Consider the following 17085-nt stretch of genomic DNA (forward strand, 5'->3'; position numbering starts at 1 on the left):
GGAGGTGGGGGTAGGGGGTGGGGACCTTCTTCCTGGGAGATGGGAGGCAAAAAGAAACTTTTGGGCCTCCTAGACTTCTTTCCCTGCTCCTTTCCTTTCTTGTTTGCCTAGAAAAGAACTAAGCATTTATTTGCTCTGTCAGCCTCCCTTACAGCTAGAGGTGTCCCCAGAACATCATTTGGAACATTAGAGGTTGCCTAGAAGGCTTCTGAGAGACAGACTTTGTACTATCCTGGGGGGCGGGGGGGGGGGCAGGCTGAGACTGTTGGCATATCCCTTTTATCTTCTCTCTGTCTTGAATATATGTAATGTCTGGTGTGATGGCAGTCAGCTTATGATCAATAAACTATATTTATTACCCTAGGAGACTCTAGTTCCTTCCATGTAAGGGTATATATTCAGGAGGAGAGGTCTCTTAAGGAAAACGCACAGGTACAAAAGTGAACAAGCCTCTGAAGATTTGGTGACGATGCCTTCTTCCGCAGTAGAAAATGTTCCAAGCTATTTATTTTGCTTGGTCAATAGGATTCCAAGGACATTGCCTCTTTTCAACAAAAGTAAACCACAAGGCCAGGGATCCAGTCTTAGATGATGAAATATTGAACAGGGATTTAAAAAAATGATGTTAGGTTGAACTGAAGCATTGAATGGGCAATCTGGACACTACAAAAATATTGAGATAAGAAATGAAGGAAGCAAAAGACAGAGAAAAATAAGAGACTGAATAAAAAATAGAAAGAATATGAAGAATCCCTCTAGGGGCGAAGTTCATCTCTGAAGGAGGGGGAGGGAGAGAGGAGGGGAACAGGAAGGGAAAGGGGGAGGGAGGAAGGGAGAAGGGGAGAAAGAACTTATCACCAAGAGATTTTAAAGGAAAGGCTTTCTGATTTGAGCAAAATGCCCTTTGAAGATGGAGGGGATCCACAACTTCCCTGCATGGTCCTAGTTTGGTTTCTGCTCCTCACTCTAACCCTTTGCATCCTGAGCCTCAGACACAAGCATTCTGCTTCCTCCTTCCCTTCCCTCCCTCCCTCCCTCCCTCCCTCCCTCCCTCCCTCCCCCTCTCTCTTTTTTTCCTCTTGAACTGACCGTGGTATGAGACTAAACCAAATCTTACAGTATTGTAGATTTAGGGTCTAAGTTCTTTTCATCAGAGAAAAATGACCGAGGTCTGTCCCTAAACTGATTTCTTCTCTGGCTCAAAGATGTTTGGCAGAAGCACGGCTTTCCTCGTGAAACTCACACTGAGTCCCCAGGGCGGTGAGACAGCTGAGCACATTATGGGAGTGTCCCAGGGAACCTGGGAGAGGATGGGTTGGTAGCTGCAGGGAGATGAGTCCCCGGCTGGCCAGAGCCCTCAGATCTGCTGTGACTTAGAAGGGTCTCTAGGCAGCGCTAGAGAGCAGGGTGAAGCTTGTACACACATGGGCTGTCAGGAAATGCCTGGGTGTATCTGATGCCAAGCGCTGAGGTCATCGCCAGCCATCAGACAACCCCTGCTTCTGTGACCTGAGCGTGACCCATCCCCCAACTCCCATCCCCCACCCGTCCATTCCGTTCCGAAAGGCAAAATTCCAAGGACATTTGCTTTTCCTGCCCAGCGCCCACGACACACTTAGGATTTGTCCCCTTTATCTAGGGACCACAAGACTGGAGAATTGTACAGAAAAGCTTCCTTCATTTATTCAGGTATCCTTTGGTCACATCTTAGCCACTGTGGACATGCAGTGAAGCACAGGGCCCTTCGCCTCCTTAAGTCTCGTAGGGAGTATTCATAAGAAGAATTACAATGTACATTGAATGCTTTGGAAGCCTCCCCAGACTTTGCTAAGACTTGTGGCATCTTCACATCACACGAGCGTTGGAGGACAGTCTTGAGAGAATAGCAGCAAGCAGATGGGAAGAGATAAGACAAAAAAATGAGAAAGAACTCCCAATAGTGGGAGGAGCTCCAAGGAAGGAATATCCCTTTTCACCTTATCATTTTAAAAATTATTTTACTTGTGTGTATGTGTGTGTGCATATGCATATGTATATGTGCATGGGCGTATGATGTGTGTACATGCCATGGGCGTGGATGGAGACGAGAGGACAACTCAAAGGAGAAGTTAATTCTCTCCTTCCACTAGGGGTGTCTCTGGGATTGAACCCAGGTCACCAGGCCTAGCAGCAAGCATCCTTACCCACTGTGCCATCTTGCCTCTTTGCTAAAGTTGACTTTATTTGTATTTTTTTTTATGTGAATGAATGTTTTGCCTGCATGTAAGTCTTTGTATCAGGTGCATTATTGGTGCCCACAGAAGCCAAAACAGGGTATGAGATCCCCTGGAACGGAACAGACAGTTGCGAGCCACCATTCCTGTGCTGGGAACCAACCTGGGATCCCCTGGATCCTCTGCAGCTCTGAGCTTCTAGGAGCACGGCGTGGCCTGTTACAGATGACGCTGTACTCCCACAGGAGTTCCTGTGGCTGCTCTAATAGGTGCCAATGGCTTTGAGCAGAACAAATGTAGTATCTTGCAGTTCTGTAGGGCAAGTATCAAAAACGGGTCTCATTTGACTAAAACCAAGGTATCCCCAGATCTGCAATTTTTTTTTCAGAAAAGGGGGGGGGGACTCCATTTCTTTTTTTTTTTTTTTTGCGACAGGGTTTCTCTGTGTAGCCCTGGCTGTCCTGGAACTCACTTTGTAGACCAGGCTGGCCTCGAACTCAGAAATCTGCCTGCCTCTGCCTCTGCCTCCCGAATGCTGGGATAAAGGTGTGCACCACCACGCCCGGCCCTCCATTTCTTGACTATTTCAGCTTTTAAAGACTACTTGCCTTCTTTAAGGCCCTTCCTTCCCTTTCAGACCCAACAATGGGGCATTCTAATGGCTGTCCTTCCTTCTCTTTCTTTCCACCTTCTCTGGCCCTCCTCCCTCTCTCCATCCCAGCTCCTCTCATTCTTGAGCCAGGGTTTCTCTGTGTAGCCCTGACTGTCCTGGAACTCACAGAGATCTGCCTGCCTCTGCCTCACAAGTGCTGAGATTAAAGGCATGCACCACCACCATCATCAGGCTCCTCCTTCTCTCTTATATGGACTCTGGTAATGACATTGACTCCACCTGAATATTCCAGAATAATTGTTCCATCCCCAAGCCTTAACATCACCATCACAAAATTCTACTTGCCATCTTAGGCTACAGTCAACAAGTTCCAAGGACCCAGAGATAAGGAAGAACTGTGAAGAGCTATAACCCAGCCTATAGCATCCACATTACCCAGAGGCCAGAAACAAAAATGTGCTGGTCCTTTGGAGGAACTACCCTTGAGGATTGAGTAATGGATATCCCAGAAAATACAGAGTCAAGTCTCAAGGACTGGGACCTTCAGAAGGGAGGGACCAAAAGGGGTTGGAGAGCTTTGATCAAAATGTGGCTCCATCAGCTTAGGGGACATGAGCCCCAAGACTTGATATGGCCTTATGCCTGTGTTGAGCCAATCCTTGGCATCCCTGCAGAGATGGCCCCACAAGGGGAGCTGAGGCAGAGGGTAAAAGGTTCCTACCTTTACCACTAGGGACCGTGTCCTTCACATCAGTGGCACTTACTAGGTAGACACTGCATCCCAAACTCTGCACCAGACTCCTGTCTGATGATTTTGTAGATCACCTCTGTTATTATAAAAGTGGGCCAGACCATGTTTCCCCAGATTGCTCCCCAAGGACAGTTTCTCGATCCCCAACAATCTGTCTCTTCATCAGTTAGATGAGAATCCAAGCTGTGGTGGTTTCCGTTACAGTTGTGAGTCTGTCAAAAGTGTTGTGTGACCTTGGAAAAGTCACATTCCTGTCCCCACTTTCCCTGTCAGAAAATATGGCCATGTGCCAGAGCTGGCATTCTGGTGTTTTGGGTTTTTAGATTTATTTATTTATTTACTTACTTACTTACTTATGTGAGTACACTGTAGCTGTCTTCAGACACACCAGAAGAGGGAGGGCATCAGATCCCATCTAGATGGTTGTGAGCCACCATGTCGTTGCTGGGAATTGAACTCAGGACCTTTGGAAGGTCAATAGGTGCCCTTAACCACTGAGCCATCTCTCCAGCCCAGACATTCTGTTTTCATTGACATAAATTGGTTTCTATTTGTGCTTTGGTCATTAATCTGGCTTAGAAAAGTCCCCCACGATGAACTGGACTCTCAATATCGAAAAACACAGCACTCCTCAACAACTGAGTGATGACCAAGATTAGCTTCATAGACACATTCCGGTTTAGTCGGCTCCCAATGAGAGCTTTAGAATACCATTCTAGACATGTCCTTCCTCCTGTTTCCTTCGACACTTTAACAACGGAGAGGGTGTTCTGTATCTCTTATCCTCGGACACGTTTAAAACACGAAGCCTGACTGTTCTCCATGTTTTCTGTCACAGCAATCGATGAATGCTGCAGAGGAAATGGCATTTGGGGAAGTAAACAGCTTGTGCCTGAGTGTGTTGGTGACTGTGTCATTCCTTGGTATTTATGAGAAAGAGCAAGGGAAGTGTTTCTGGATGTGTAATTAAATAAATAACACGTGTTCTTCTTTACTAACAGCTGAAGCAATGGAAGGCATTTGAAGGAGAAAACCAAACAATGAGACACATGGCCAAATACTTCAGCACTCCCAGCAAAAGCTTCCACGGCCAGCTCGATGAGGACCCGAGCTGCCACTTGAGAGATGAGAAGAGCTGCATGGAGAGGCTCCTAACGGAAGTAAGCCACACCTTGCCTAGCAGGCTCCCTGCGGGGATCTCCTGCCATGTGAGAACTATCCCACATGTCCTCGTGGTCCCTCATGTTCTCATGACCCCTCATGCCCTCGTGACTCCACATGTTCCTTTTGGCAATATTCTCTGCCCCAGTCACTCTTCTACTTTCCTTCACCATCACTCCAGTGACCCTCGCCCATCCCACTCCTACAACAGACAGTTGAAGACTAGTCACAGCATTACACGCTGATGAGCAAGCCAGACTCGCTTCCTCATCTTATGGAGTTCACAGTCGAGCAGAACAAAAGGCTATCGATTAAGTAAACATTTAATTTAACTCATGATGGATAGGAGGGGCTGGAGATGCAGGTCAACCAACAGAATACTTACCTAGCATGCACAAAGCCCTGGCTTTCCTCCCATCACCACTAAACTGGGAGTGGTGGCACCTGCCTGTGGTTCCTGAATGCAGGAAGGATCAGAAGCAAGTTCAAGGCCATCCTTGGTTACACAGAGAGTTCAAAGCCAGTCTGGGCTACATGGGGCTCTAGCTCAAAAACTAGAAAGAAAAAATGTGATTATGATGAAAATCAGGAAAGAAGCAATTGGTGAGAATAACCGTCAGAGAAGGAGGTAAGGGACATAGCAGACTATGGAGACAAGACTCTGAACAAAGGGAAATGATGAAGAACAATTGGTCAAGAGAAGAGCTCAAAAAAAAAAAAAAATCCATGCAAAGGGAAAACACAAAGGACGTTAGGATCTGGGTGAGCACTCCTTACAGACAGCCACACCACTGGATCTGATGGGCCTTCTCTGACATCCCTGAGCATTAGCCAGAGACCTAAACCTTCTCATTGCCCAGCACTTCCAGGTGTGCTACAGATGTGGGGTAAACAAAGGGTCTCTGATGTCACCACAGAATCAAGGCACCTTAGGTGCCCCAGCCCTTCTTTAGTCTGTACTTGATCAGAATTGGCCCTCTCCCAGACAAGCATAATGTGGGCTTGAGTCAAGCATGTGGAAAAACGTGAGGACTCTGCTCCACAAGAAGGCAGCACAGGGCCTGGGTGAATGAATTAATAAGTATATATATATATATATATAGGCTGCTAGCAGAATACTGGCTTCCAGGCAGCTAGGATGAGGGTCTTAAAGCCCTCACCCACAGTGACACACCTACTCCAACACGGCCACACCTCACAATAGTGCCACTCTCAGGGCCAAGCATATCCAAACCATCACACTGAATTTGTATCTTAGTTAGGGTTTTACTGCTATGGACAGATACCATGACCAAGGCAACTCTCATAAGGACAATATTTAATTGGGGCTGGGTTACAGGTTCAGAGGTTCAGTCCATTATCATCAAGGCAGGAACATGGCAGCCTGGCGTAGGAGGAGCTGAGAGTTCTACATCTTCATCTGAAGGCTGCTAGCAGAATACTGGCTTCCAGGCAGCTAGGATGAAGGTCTTAAAGCCCATGCCCACAGTGACACACCTACCCCAACACGGTCACACCTCACAATAGTGCCACTCCCAGGGCCAAGCATATCCTAACCATCACACTGAGTTTGTACTATTAGGGAAACCAATTTTTTTTTTTTTTTAATAGAGGGACTGTGTCCTGGGCATGAATGGCCCTATGAGACAACAGTGAGGAGAAAACCTTTGAAGCATCCAGACGAAGGGTCAAACCTGGCCAGGACCCCTGGGCCTTGCTTCTGTACCTGCTCCTTCCCTCCCCCCCACACAAGATACTCTTCACTCTGGGTCTTCTTTATCCATCAGAGGGGGTGAAAAACCTCCCCTCCCTTTTTTTCACCATTTATTAAACATTCTGGACATTATTTCAAAGCCAGATTTCTGTGCACCTGGCAGGGGAGTAGCCCTGCCTCTGGTGCTCTGTAAAATCTTTAGAGAAACGTTTTCCCTAACAAACAGAAGGCCTGAAACTTGGCTGGAACCAGCAGGATGGTTTTCATTTACAATCAGCTAACACGGGAACAGCCGAACAGACTGGAACGGACTCTTTAGCCTTATGGTAATTATTTGAGCAGCTTATTGTCCTTCTGCCGTGCTACCCTGTTTCCCACGCTGCGGCTGAATGTGCTCTTTCCAAAAGAAACCTCCAGTCTGCAGGGCAAAAGCCCTTAGCAGGCTGAAGTACGTATGCAGCAAAAAGGTGCCTCTGTTGCCCTGGCTGTGCTTGAGCATCTCTGTAGTGCAGGCCTGAGAGCCAGCAGCTAGTTCTGGTTTGCTCTGCATCCTGAGAGCCAGCCCTGCCCTTCCTTACATAGGACAGTGTCTATTCAGCCAGGGTTTGGGCTGAGCTCACTGGACCCCCTTTGCAATTCCCAAGATCTGACAGCCCAGTTTCTCATTCTTTTTTTTTTGTTGTTGTTTTTTGTTTTTGTTTTTTTTTTTCTTGTTTTTGTTTTTGAGACGGTATCTCTATAGCCCAGACTGCAGTCAAACTATGATCCTCTGGCCTGAGTCCCCCAAGTTCTAGGATTATAGGCATGCACCTTCACAACCAGCTTTTCTCACTCTTAACTTCTTGCTCTGAATGTGGTTAAGAACAACATCAGCCAGACCAGGCGTGGTCGTGGTGATGCATGCCTTTAATCCCAGCACTTGGGAGGCAGAGGCAAGTGAATTTCGAGGCCAGCCTGGTCTACCGAGTGAGTTCCAGGACAGCCAGGGCTATACAGAGAAACCCTGTCTCGAAAAACCAAAAAAAAAAAAGAAAGAAAGAAAAAAGAACAGCATCAGCCAGTGACCTCCCACTGTGCACAGAGCGATGGACAACACATTGTCCTCTTAGGCTGATGACCACGCTCCCTTCAATGGTCTGCAGCAGTTCTATCATATTCTTTTCTTCATGGTACTAGAGAAGGGAGACGTGCACTCCTAGGGCCTGTGCCCTCTTCAATATACCTTTGACATTTTGCTGCCCACCGGAGACCAAAATAATGATTTAAAAATTCCTTTCAAAGCTGCTGCCCCAGGAGGTCAGAGTTTGGAGTGCCATGGCAGGACCTCACACCAGCTAGTCAGCCAGCTTCAGGTGTTTGCTTAGCTTGAAGAAGGAGGTTCAGTCTGGAGGTTCATCCTAAGATTTTCCTATACTCAAAGCCCTTTGTAGACAAGGCACAAGGAAACAGAAATCCTGTTTTACCCCTAGAGCAACTGTGGGTTGCAACCCCCACGGGTTATTTACATTATGATTTGTAACGGTAGCAAAATTACAGTTAGGAAGTAGCAGATAATAATAATAATAATAACTTTACACTGGGGGGGTCACTGCAACACGAGGAACGTACTAAGGTCGCAGCCTTAGCAGGTTTGAGAGACACTGCCCTAAAGCATGGTCATAGCTATGGCTTTTTCCTGCTTGCTGAGGCTGACCTAAGGACATTCAGGGTGGGTCTCAGGAGTGGGTGTCAAGGAAAGAAGAAAGAGGCCAAGTCCCTACTGAGAAGCCATCATGGCTAGTTACTCTGTGAGGTCCCTAAAGACATCTGATACATCCCTCATGGCAACCTGAGGGTCCCCTGTCACTCATAGACTCTGTTCTAGGCTCCACTCATGCAACTACAGCCAGCCTACCATGCCTCAGGAGGGGAGAGGGAGACCTCACAAGTGGGAACACCCCTGAAAGTACCTTCCACCTGCTTCATTTGTCTCTCCCAGGGCTTGGCCCCTCTTCTGATGCTAATGAAGATGACTGAGTAAACTGTCTGGGAAACCACAAGAGCCAGCACCAGTAAACACCACCTCCTGACTTTACCCAGGGACAGGGCACTTACAGGGTCACTGCAAGTTTATTGGAAGGTTTACTCAATACCCCTTAAGTAATCATTTCTGACCAGATGTAGTGACCCGTGCCTGTCATCTTAATGCTTGAGATATCAAAGCAGGAAGATTGCCATGAATCTGAGGCCAGCTTGTGCTACAGAGTGAGGTCTTGGCCGGCTAGGGTACAACGTGAGACCCTGTCTCAAAACCAAAAAGAATCATTTCTGGCCAACTTTTATATGTAAGTTGACAGGCAAGCAGAGGCCCAGCCCATGAGCAGGCTGGATTGTTTAGTATAGTAAAACAGAGTCCCTTCCTTTGTTTCTTAGGGCATGATAAAGGGGTGTCCCAGCACTGGACATTTGCTCCTAAAAGAGAAAAGCAGCCAGGAGGGCAGCACTGTGCTATCCAGACAAGCCCTTGTGGGAGCTCAGTGCTCCCCACCTTCCCCACAGCCCTTCCTATCCATGCCAGACGATCCATTCTTTGTGAGACTCTTATCACGGCCCCTCTGAGTTGAGCATAGAACTTTCCAAAGGAAGTCTAGGCTAGACAACTCACTGCCACTCTCCACAAAGGCAAGAGTGCAGGCATGCCCAGACACCCACCACCGGCTCACACCCACATGTACTTCCTGCCCCACAGCTGGGACAGGCACACTTCTGCAGCTGTCACCTGTCTGCCCTCTGGGGCACAGCCTGTTTATCCACTGACTAACATCTGCACAGAAGGATGGCATCTCGATAGCAGAACTGCCCCAGCCTCTTTCATTCTCTGAACTGCCCTGGAGAGCTACTTAATCAAACTATCTGCGTTAAGCTTCTAAGTAATTATTTTTTCATATTGTCACTTATTTTGAAATTAATGGGACTCACTGTGATATTTCCACACATGCGCACCACATGCATTGATCTTAGCTCCCCATACTCTCTCCTCCATTTTATGTCTCTCTCCACTATCCCCTACTTCCTAATGGTCCCCTTTCTGCTTTTAGGTCATTGCTGTTTTGTTTTTTAATCTACACATGAGAAAAAAACATGTAACCCATTTTTCTGCAAATGACGGAATTTCATTCTTCTTCATAGATGAATAATCTCTATTGATCTATTGATAAATAGTGTATTTTCTTTAATAGATCATCTGTTGATGGGCACCTCAACTTGTTCTATCTTTTTGATTCATAGACAGTGTTCTAGCAAACATGGGCTGAAAGACAGCTCTTCATGCTGATTTCATTTCCGTTGGCTATCTGTCTACTCAGGATGGAGATAGCTGGATCACATTTTTAGTTTTTTGAAAAAATCTCCGTGCTGATTTCCATAGTGGCTGAACTGATTCCATTCCCACCAATGTTGGATAATGGCTCTGTGCTTTCCATACCCTCACCTGCATTTTTAGTTACAGACATCCCAACTAGATAAGGTAGATTCTTATGTGATTTTGATTTTTTTTTTGTATTTCCCTTGTGGCTAAAGATGTCAAGTATCTTTGTGTACATTTATCAACCACTCATATTCCTCCTTTGAGAAGTCCCTATTTAGATCATATGCCCATTCTAAAGGTGGATTCCTTAAATCCATATTGTTGAGGGGTTTGTTTGTTTGTTTGTTTTGCTCTTTATATATTCTGCACATTGATCCTCTGTAGATGGATTGATAACAAGCATCTTCTCTGATCTGTTGGTCACTTTGCTGTGTCAATTGTCTTCTCTACTGTTCAGTAGACTTGTACTTTGATGTAACATCACTTGCTGTTGCTGTTCTTGCCTTTATTTCCTGTTAAGCTACAACAATCCTGGTGCAAACACACACTTCTTTAAGAGCTATTGATAGCCAGTTGGTCCCTTAAGCCAACACGCCAAGGAAGCCCTGCCACTTCCTGGTTGAAGTGTTAAACCCAGGTTGAGATTCTCATGAGTTCTTCTTAGTTCCAGGATGAATGGTTGTCCCAGGAATTTCTGCCTTTCTTCTCCCTACCCTTTCCGTGTTCCAGGCTATTTCACAAGAGGCAAAAATGTTTGTTTTCTCATTGGTCTTCCCTGGAGATGAGCTTCTGGTTCATTTATGGTTTGCCCAAGTGTGAGAAACTGGAGTTGGATAATCCCCAACACTACCCAGACTGATGTCCCACAGAGGAACCTGACCCTCTTGGGGCTGGGGAAGATGAGATACGGTGCTGCTACCAGCAAGCCTTGAGCCTTGAGGCTCCATCACCTTTATCCTCACAGACAGCAGTACAGGGTCTAAGACTGGGAAGGGGAGAGGGAGCCTGTAGTGACAGTAAATCTTAGAGCCTTTCCTGGGTACCACATATCAGTTACTGTGCTAAACACATGGTATATATCATTTCACCTGGCACAAGTCCCAATTCCGAGCTTGAAGCCACCAACTAGTACACTGGAAGAGCTGGCCAGGGTCTCCAATGCCACAACTCTTCACCATGGAAGGCTTTAGGCAACCCTGAGCAGCATCTTTTGTTAATGGTCTTGCTCTTCTTCCGCAGAAAAACGCAGTAATTGAAAGCCTGCAAGAGCAAGTCAGCAACGCCAAGGAAAAGCTAGTAAAGCTGATGTCTGCCGAGTGCACCTATGACTCCCCAGAGTGGGCTGTCCCAGATGCAGCCTCTGCCCGTGGGCTGACACTTCCGGGACCTTCGGAATGCTCTGCTGTTTCTGAGAATGAGAGCGGAGCAGCTGCTAGGGACTCCCTACACGTCTCAGCGGCCTCCCAGCACGTGCAAGGCCCTGTGACATCAAGAAGGGACATCAGTCCCTCCCCAGCCCAACAGGACAACATGCCTTTAAAACAGTATTGTGATCATTTGGACACCGGTTGCAACCAGAAGCCAAAGGCTGAACAAAGCGAGGGTCCCGAAAGAGGAGACCAGGAACCCATGGCCCCCAGCCAGCGTTTAATGGCAGATGGAGTGGCCTGTGAACCCCATAAGCCCAGGCAGAACCCAGAGGGATTCCCAGAGAGGCTACCTCGGGTCAGTTCAGTAGTCAGAGAGAAGCTTCAAGAAGTTCTACAAGAGCTTGACCTGGGCTCTGAGGCTCCCCTTTCCCCACTACCCTGTCCCCAGCAGCTCTGGAAGAGTACCACTTCCCGTAGCCCCCAGAAGCTGTCCCCGTCTAAACTGGGTTTCAGCCCGTACGTGGTGAGGAGGAGACGGGCGGCCCAGAGGGCTCGCTCCCACATCCCTGGCTCTGTGGGTCTCAATGTGGGGCATCAAGCAAATAGTACCGTTTCTAGTTCACAAAGTGGGCTTATTGTACAGAACAGAGACAGCCCCAGGCTGGACCACCACAATGCAAGGTCCAAGGTACCAAAATCCTCTTCTGTAAAACCATCACCACTCTCGGAACCTCGCCGGAAACAGGAGGGCAGCAAACAATGCGAAACCGAGCCTCAAGAGGCCGGAGCATGCAATGTAGCTTTTCCTTGCCAATCTTCTGCTTCTGTCCAGGCACAAAGTCCCGCTGCCCCATGCCTACCCTCTTCACCAGCTCTGCCCAGGCAGCGTCAGCCTCGACCCCGACTGTCCCCTGGCTGTCCTTCCTTGTCTTCTGGGTGCTACAACCTTGACAGTGAGTCCAGCAGCTCGGACGAGTTCTTCTGCCGCTGCCACAGGCCCTACTGTGAAATCTGCTTCCAGAGCTCTTTGGACTCCAATGACAGTGACACTTCAGACAGTGACCTTGAGCAGGCTTCAGGATTGGCATCCTGGGAAAAGCTGTGGGCCCGCTCCAAGCCTGTTGTGAACTTCAAAGATGACTTGAAGCCCACGCTAGTGTGAAAAGCGGCAAGGTGGGCTGGCTACAGAGGTCAGCACCATGCCTTGGCCAGCCTCCACTGTGTTCCAACTGTGCTTTCTTACTCTAAAAGGGCATTCGTTACCCACCCTGCTACTACCTCAGCGCTACTGTGAGCAGCTCTAGTGAGGGATTATAGAATAACTCCTTCAACTGAAGGCGTTAAATGAGAGGTAGATTTGTGCATTCAGCTCAGCCTACTCTTTATGATTTTCTGGGTGTATACTGAGTAGCTAGCTGGATCGATGGACCAAAAGATGGAGAGAGAGATTTTTTTTTTTTTTTTTTTTTTTTTGCAGAACTGCTGTGAACCACCAAACTAGCCTTTCAGTGAACAAACCTGCAGGTAGATGAGCCTATACCTTTGTCTCTCCAACTCGAAGAAAGGGTGCCTTGCTTTCTGCTGAAGGCTATAAGTCTTCACTGTGTAAGGGTTTCAGCTTCCAGTTCAAGTCGCCCCAGCACTCCCTACCCCACTTGTTGCCCACATACCATCCTGGCACCTCACACACCATGACCCCCGACATAATTTCCTAAAGTGTTCCCATACGCTTCTCAGATGGTTCTCCTGGACTCAGTAGTGTCTGGAGGCCTGCCCCCTGCTGTCTCCCAGCCACACGATGTTCTACTTGAACACATAGCAGCGGTAGTCTGTGCTGGGAGACTTTCTGGTCAAAAGGTAGTTTTGGTGCTATTGAGGTTACATGACCACCAAAGATCCATAAACCTAGAAAGAAAATAGGGAAATAGGAAGAAATGAAGGGCTGAGTGTGGTAGTGCACACCTTTCATCCCAGTACTCAGGAGCAGAGGCTGGCAGATCTCTCTGAGTTTGAGGCCAACCTGGTCTACATAGAGAGTTCCAGACACCCAGGACTATGTAGAGAGGTCCTGTCTCCATAATAGAGATGATGATGATGATACAAGAAGGCAAGGAAGAAAGAAAAACAGGAACAGATTGTGAACATTTCACTAGAGTCTGGCTTGGTACTTGGCAATACCAAATTTCAGTGTCTCTTAATGATAACCCATTGAAGCAGACACTCTTATCTATACAGCTAGGGACCACAGGGCTTAGAGAAATGAGGTGACTTCCCTAATACCATACTGCTGCAAAGTGACTATTGGAGAATTTGCACATGCAGCTGAAACTGAGGTTGGTGGGTCTCCCCAGGGATACATCTCTTTAGTCATTCTTCTGGAAGTGGCAGGCAAGATCTAAGTGACAGACAACTGAATCAAGACAGGGTGAGCCTGTAAGATGTCCCTCGAGGACAAAACCAAGTTCTTTACCCCCACTTCCCACTGTGGAGGCAACACCCGCACTTCCAGGGGAACTAGGAACTTGGTAAAGAGTGAGCTCCAGGGACTCCCTAAACTCATTAAGGCTGCAGGGAAGGCAAGTTGGACCACTTCAACTATTGCTTCACTTGTCACCTGCTGCCCACACTGCCGTACTGCATCTGCACTGCGCGTAGATTTTGTTTGGAGTTCAGAGAAGGCATCTGACACCAAACATCTCACAGACATGTCACAGTCTCTCAGGTGCTTAGCCATGGAGGCCCTGCTGGCAGGACAGCATATTCTGCTGTCTACTGTTCAATACGAATGTCATAATTTATTATGTGTGTATACATTGGGGAGTGTAGTTTCAGTGTGTGTTTGTATGATGACAAGTATCTTAATAAAAAAGAAATGACTGTCAAATAAGTCTCTTCTGAAATTAGAGTCTTGGACTGGAAAGGAGGAACCTGGAGAAGACCGAGCCACTGGAAGGTGGTAAAATACAGAACTGCTGTTGGGCTCTGGCAGTTCCAAGCACGTCTTTCGTTAAGCTTCCATTTGTAATAGACCCACTGATGGTCTCTCTGTCTCTGTCCAGGCTCTTATCCCCAAAACACCCCCTTTAGTGGATGGAGGAAAACAGTGAAGACCTCCCAGAGACTCCTTCCAATCAGTGAGGTCCTCTATCCGGGCTTCCCCTAAGCTTCCTTCCTCCCATGATGCTATTCCCACCAGCGGGCCTGTGCTCCAGGATGTGGTTCACAACCAAGTGCTTAGCCTTCTCATTCTGTATCTAAATCCCACAAGTGCAGCCCTTCCACAGCTCCATCCTTTTTCCTTCTAGATGTTCCCACAACTTCATGATCTGTGTGAGTAGTTGGCCTTTCAAGGTGTAGGCAACGCATGCACTCTTTCTTTGGCTTTCACAAGCATCCCCAAATGGAACTAACTGGCCCTCCACTTGAACATGTAGGATGTATTCTGCATAGGACATGTTTTGGCCTTGATTTTAGAGGCTTTCGTTAAGCATTTTGCCTAGAATGACTTTGTAAACTATTCTAGACCTGACTGAAAAGGGGGAGTGTCAACACTCAATGTTCCCTATTTATAATTTGGTTCAAATATTATATGTAAAGCATCACTACTCAAAAATGTTGCCTCCAGACCTATCATTCTCCCTGTGGTCTATCACCTATGCTCACCCACAGATTTTTCTGATGCTACTACCCAAGGCAGCCAAACAGTGAGTAGATTCTTAGAGGGATGAATATGCTCTTGGCAAGTTCATGTTACAGACTTGAGAAAAGGCAGTCAACCGTGCAGAGGAATCCTTCCGAAGTAAACATTTCCTCTGCTGATGTCGCCACACGATGCAACTGTTGGTCCTAAGGCCAGGCCCAGTGCCAGGCCCAGCTCCACCCCCACCGCATGTTTTCTGTTGACTGAAAATCTTGGGACTGAAAGTGTCTTTCTTCGCAACACAGATCTGCCCACATCTCCTGAGTTGTCTCAAGCCCCCTTTCCTTGAAGGACCAACTTGGACTCCAATGAGTTCAAGAAAGCATGCAAGCATCCTGTGTAGCAGACGTGGCTCTTTAGAACTTAAAAAGAACATTGAATTCTTTTATGCATGTGAGTGTTTCTGCCTGCATGTGTGTCTATATACTACATATATGCAGTGCTCATGGGGGGCCAGAAGAGGACATCAGACCCCCTGGAACTGGAACTCCAGTGAGCCACTATGTGGGTGCTGAGAATTGAACCCTGGTTTTCGGCAAGAAAAGCAAGAGTTATTAATCACTGAGCCATCTCTCCAGCGCCAAGGCATGATTTTTAAAAGAACTGTATCACTTTCAAAGAGATACAAAGCCCCATTTACACGTGTTTCCTCCATTACAAGTTTCCCCCAAAAGTGCTGATCACATCTTCCTCCTGTTTGTCCCAGTCTGACAGTAGACCTCAGAGAGCTTTGCCCAAGAAGAGCCCAGTAAATAAATGGCTGATGGTCAGCTTTGCAATAGACAGCTTTCTGAGGAGGCAAATGATGAAAACCAAAGGCAGAAGGGCAAAGACCTTGCTCTGAGCCAAGAGCTGAACCAGGAAGGGAGACAGCCATCTGGCTTTGCTGCCGCCCAGTGCATTAAGAGCATGACGTAACATCTCCCAGACCCAGAAGTAACTGAATTCAGAAAATGACAGTGCTTTTTAAGTCTCTTAGGGAGGGGCAGGAGCGAATAATGGAGTTACTGGGAAGCAAATGAGAACAGTCTTTTGATCAAAGTCTTCTCTTGGAGATTCTTGCTTCCTAGCCTGGGTCCTGGGCACCAGGCAGTATTTTCAGTATATCTGTTGACCGGAGGAGCATCTGCATGGAGCTTCACCGGAGGCAGAGAGCAAGGCAACACTCTCCTTGCCCACAAGCCCGCCTTCCCTAGCCTCTGGCACCTACTCTTATCTCTCTGGATTTTTCCTGATCTCAGCATCCTCAAACAACCACATTCGGAGAGGAAAACATCTTGAGACACGTCCAGTTCACTCCTGAAGTGACAGAGAGACCGGAAATACCAATGGCGTTAGGCGAAATACGTGCCTCGAGTTTCTCAGATCTGAGTCTGCGTTCCCCAAGGCATGTGGCTCTCGGACAGTGAGTGCTTGAAAAAGGTCCTGTGGAGGTCTGTAGGGGGCTGGGAGGAAAGGCAAAGGGAAAGAAGAGAAGTCCAAAGAACAGAGAGAGGCAAGAGGGAAACAACATGAAGGACGGAAAAGCTCTAGGCTTGGCTTGTTCTGCAGAGAGTTCCTGTCAATCACTGTCCTCTAAAGCAGCATGGGAGTTCAGTTCACAGCAGAGGTAGCCTGGGCCTGACTTGGGAGGCAAGGCTGAGATACCCTTGTTTGACCTTTCTGAAGCCCATGGAACATAGAGTCATCTGTTTACCTCAATGATTTTGCCTCCAGACTGTGAGTGTCACAAGGCTAGATAGAGCATGTTGAGGCTGTCTTGGTGGCCCCCGAGCCCAGCAACATGTTTTCTACAAGGTTTCTGCTCCAAATGTATTTGTCAAAAGAAATCAACCAAGGAAGGGAAGGGACACTGCCAGAATAATACATTAGCAAGTTAGCGCCCAGAGGTCACCTGGGACAGGGTGCAGGCGCCCCACCTGATCATGTAAGGGACACAATGTTACTGACTTATCTCAGTCTTATTATCCCTTGTAATATATGACCACACCCTCCATCAAAAGAAAATAATGATGCTGGTGAGAAGACTCACTAGGAAAAAGACACTGTGATCAAGCCTGATGACCTGAGTTCAGTCCTTAGGATCCACATGATCAGAGAGACCTGAGGTCAGGTTTTCTCCTGTGGTCTTCACACAGTTATATTACTGACAGGCTATACTGACTATTCTCATGTTATACATACACACACACACACACACACACACACACACACACA

At 47.4% G+C, this 17085-nt stretch overlaps 1 protein-coding gene across 2 annotated transcripts in view; it reads left to right on the forward strand.

Annotated features, from left to right (window-relative positions):
- The window catches only part of Gpr156 (G protein-coupled receptor 156), a 98086-nt gene extending 84034 nt beyond the window's left edge, over positions 1-14052 (forward strand). The window contains exons 9-10 of one of the 2 annotated variants that reach the window (XM_021185045.1): positions 4579-4737; positions 11038-14052. In XM_021185045.1, coding sequence (XP_021040704.1) covers positions 4579-4737; positions 11038-12330 — 1452 coding nt within the window. In that variant the 3' untranslated portion in view covers positions 12331-14052. The remainder of the gene's footprint in view (positions 1-4578; positions 4738-11037) is intronic. The other variant, XM_021185046.1, reaches the window with a different exon arrangement.
- The last annotated feature ends 3033 nt before the right edge of the window (positions 14053-17085 follow it).

The sequence above is a fragment of the Mus caroli genome, chromosome 16 (assembly GCF_900094665.2).
Source record: "Mus caroli chromosome 16, CAROLI_EIJ_v1.1, whole genome shotgun sequence".
Classification (NCBI taxonomy): Eukaryota; Metazoa; Chordata; class Mammalia; order Rodentia; family Muridae; genus Mus; species Mus caroli.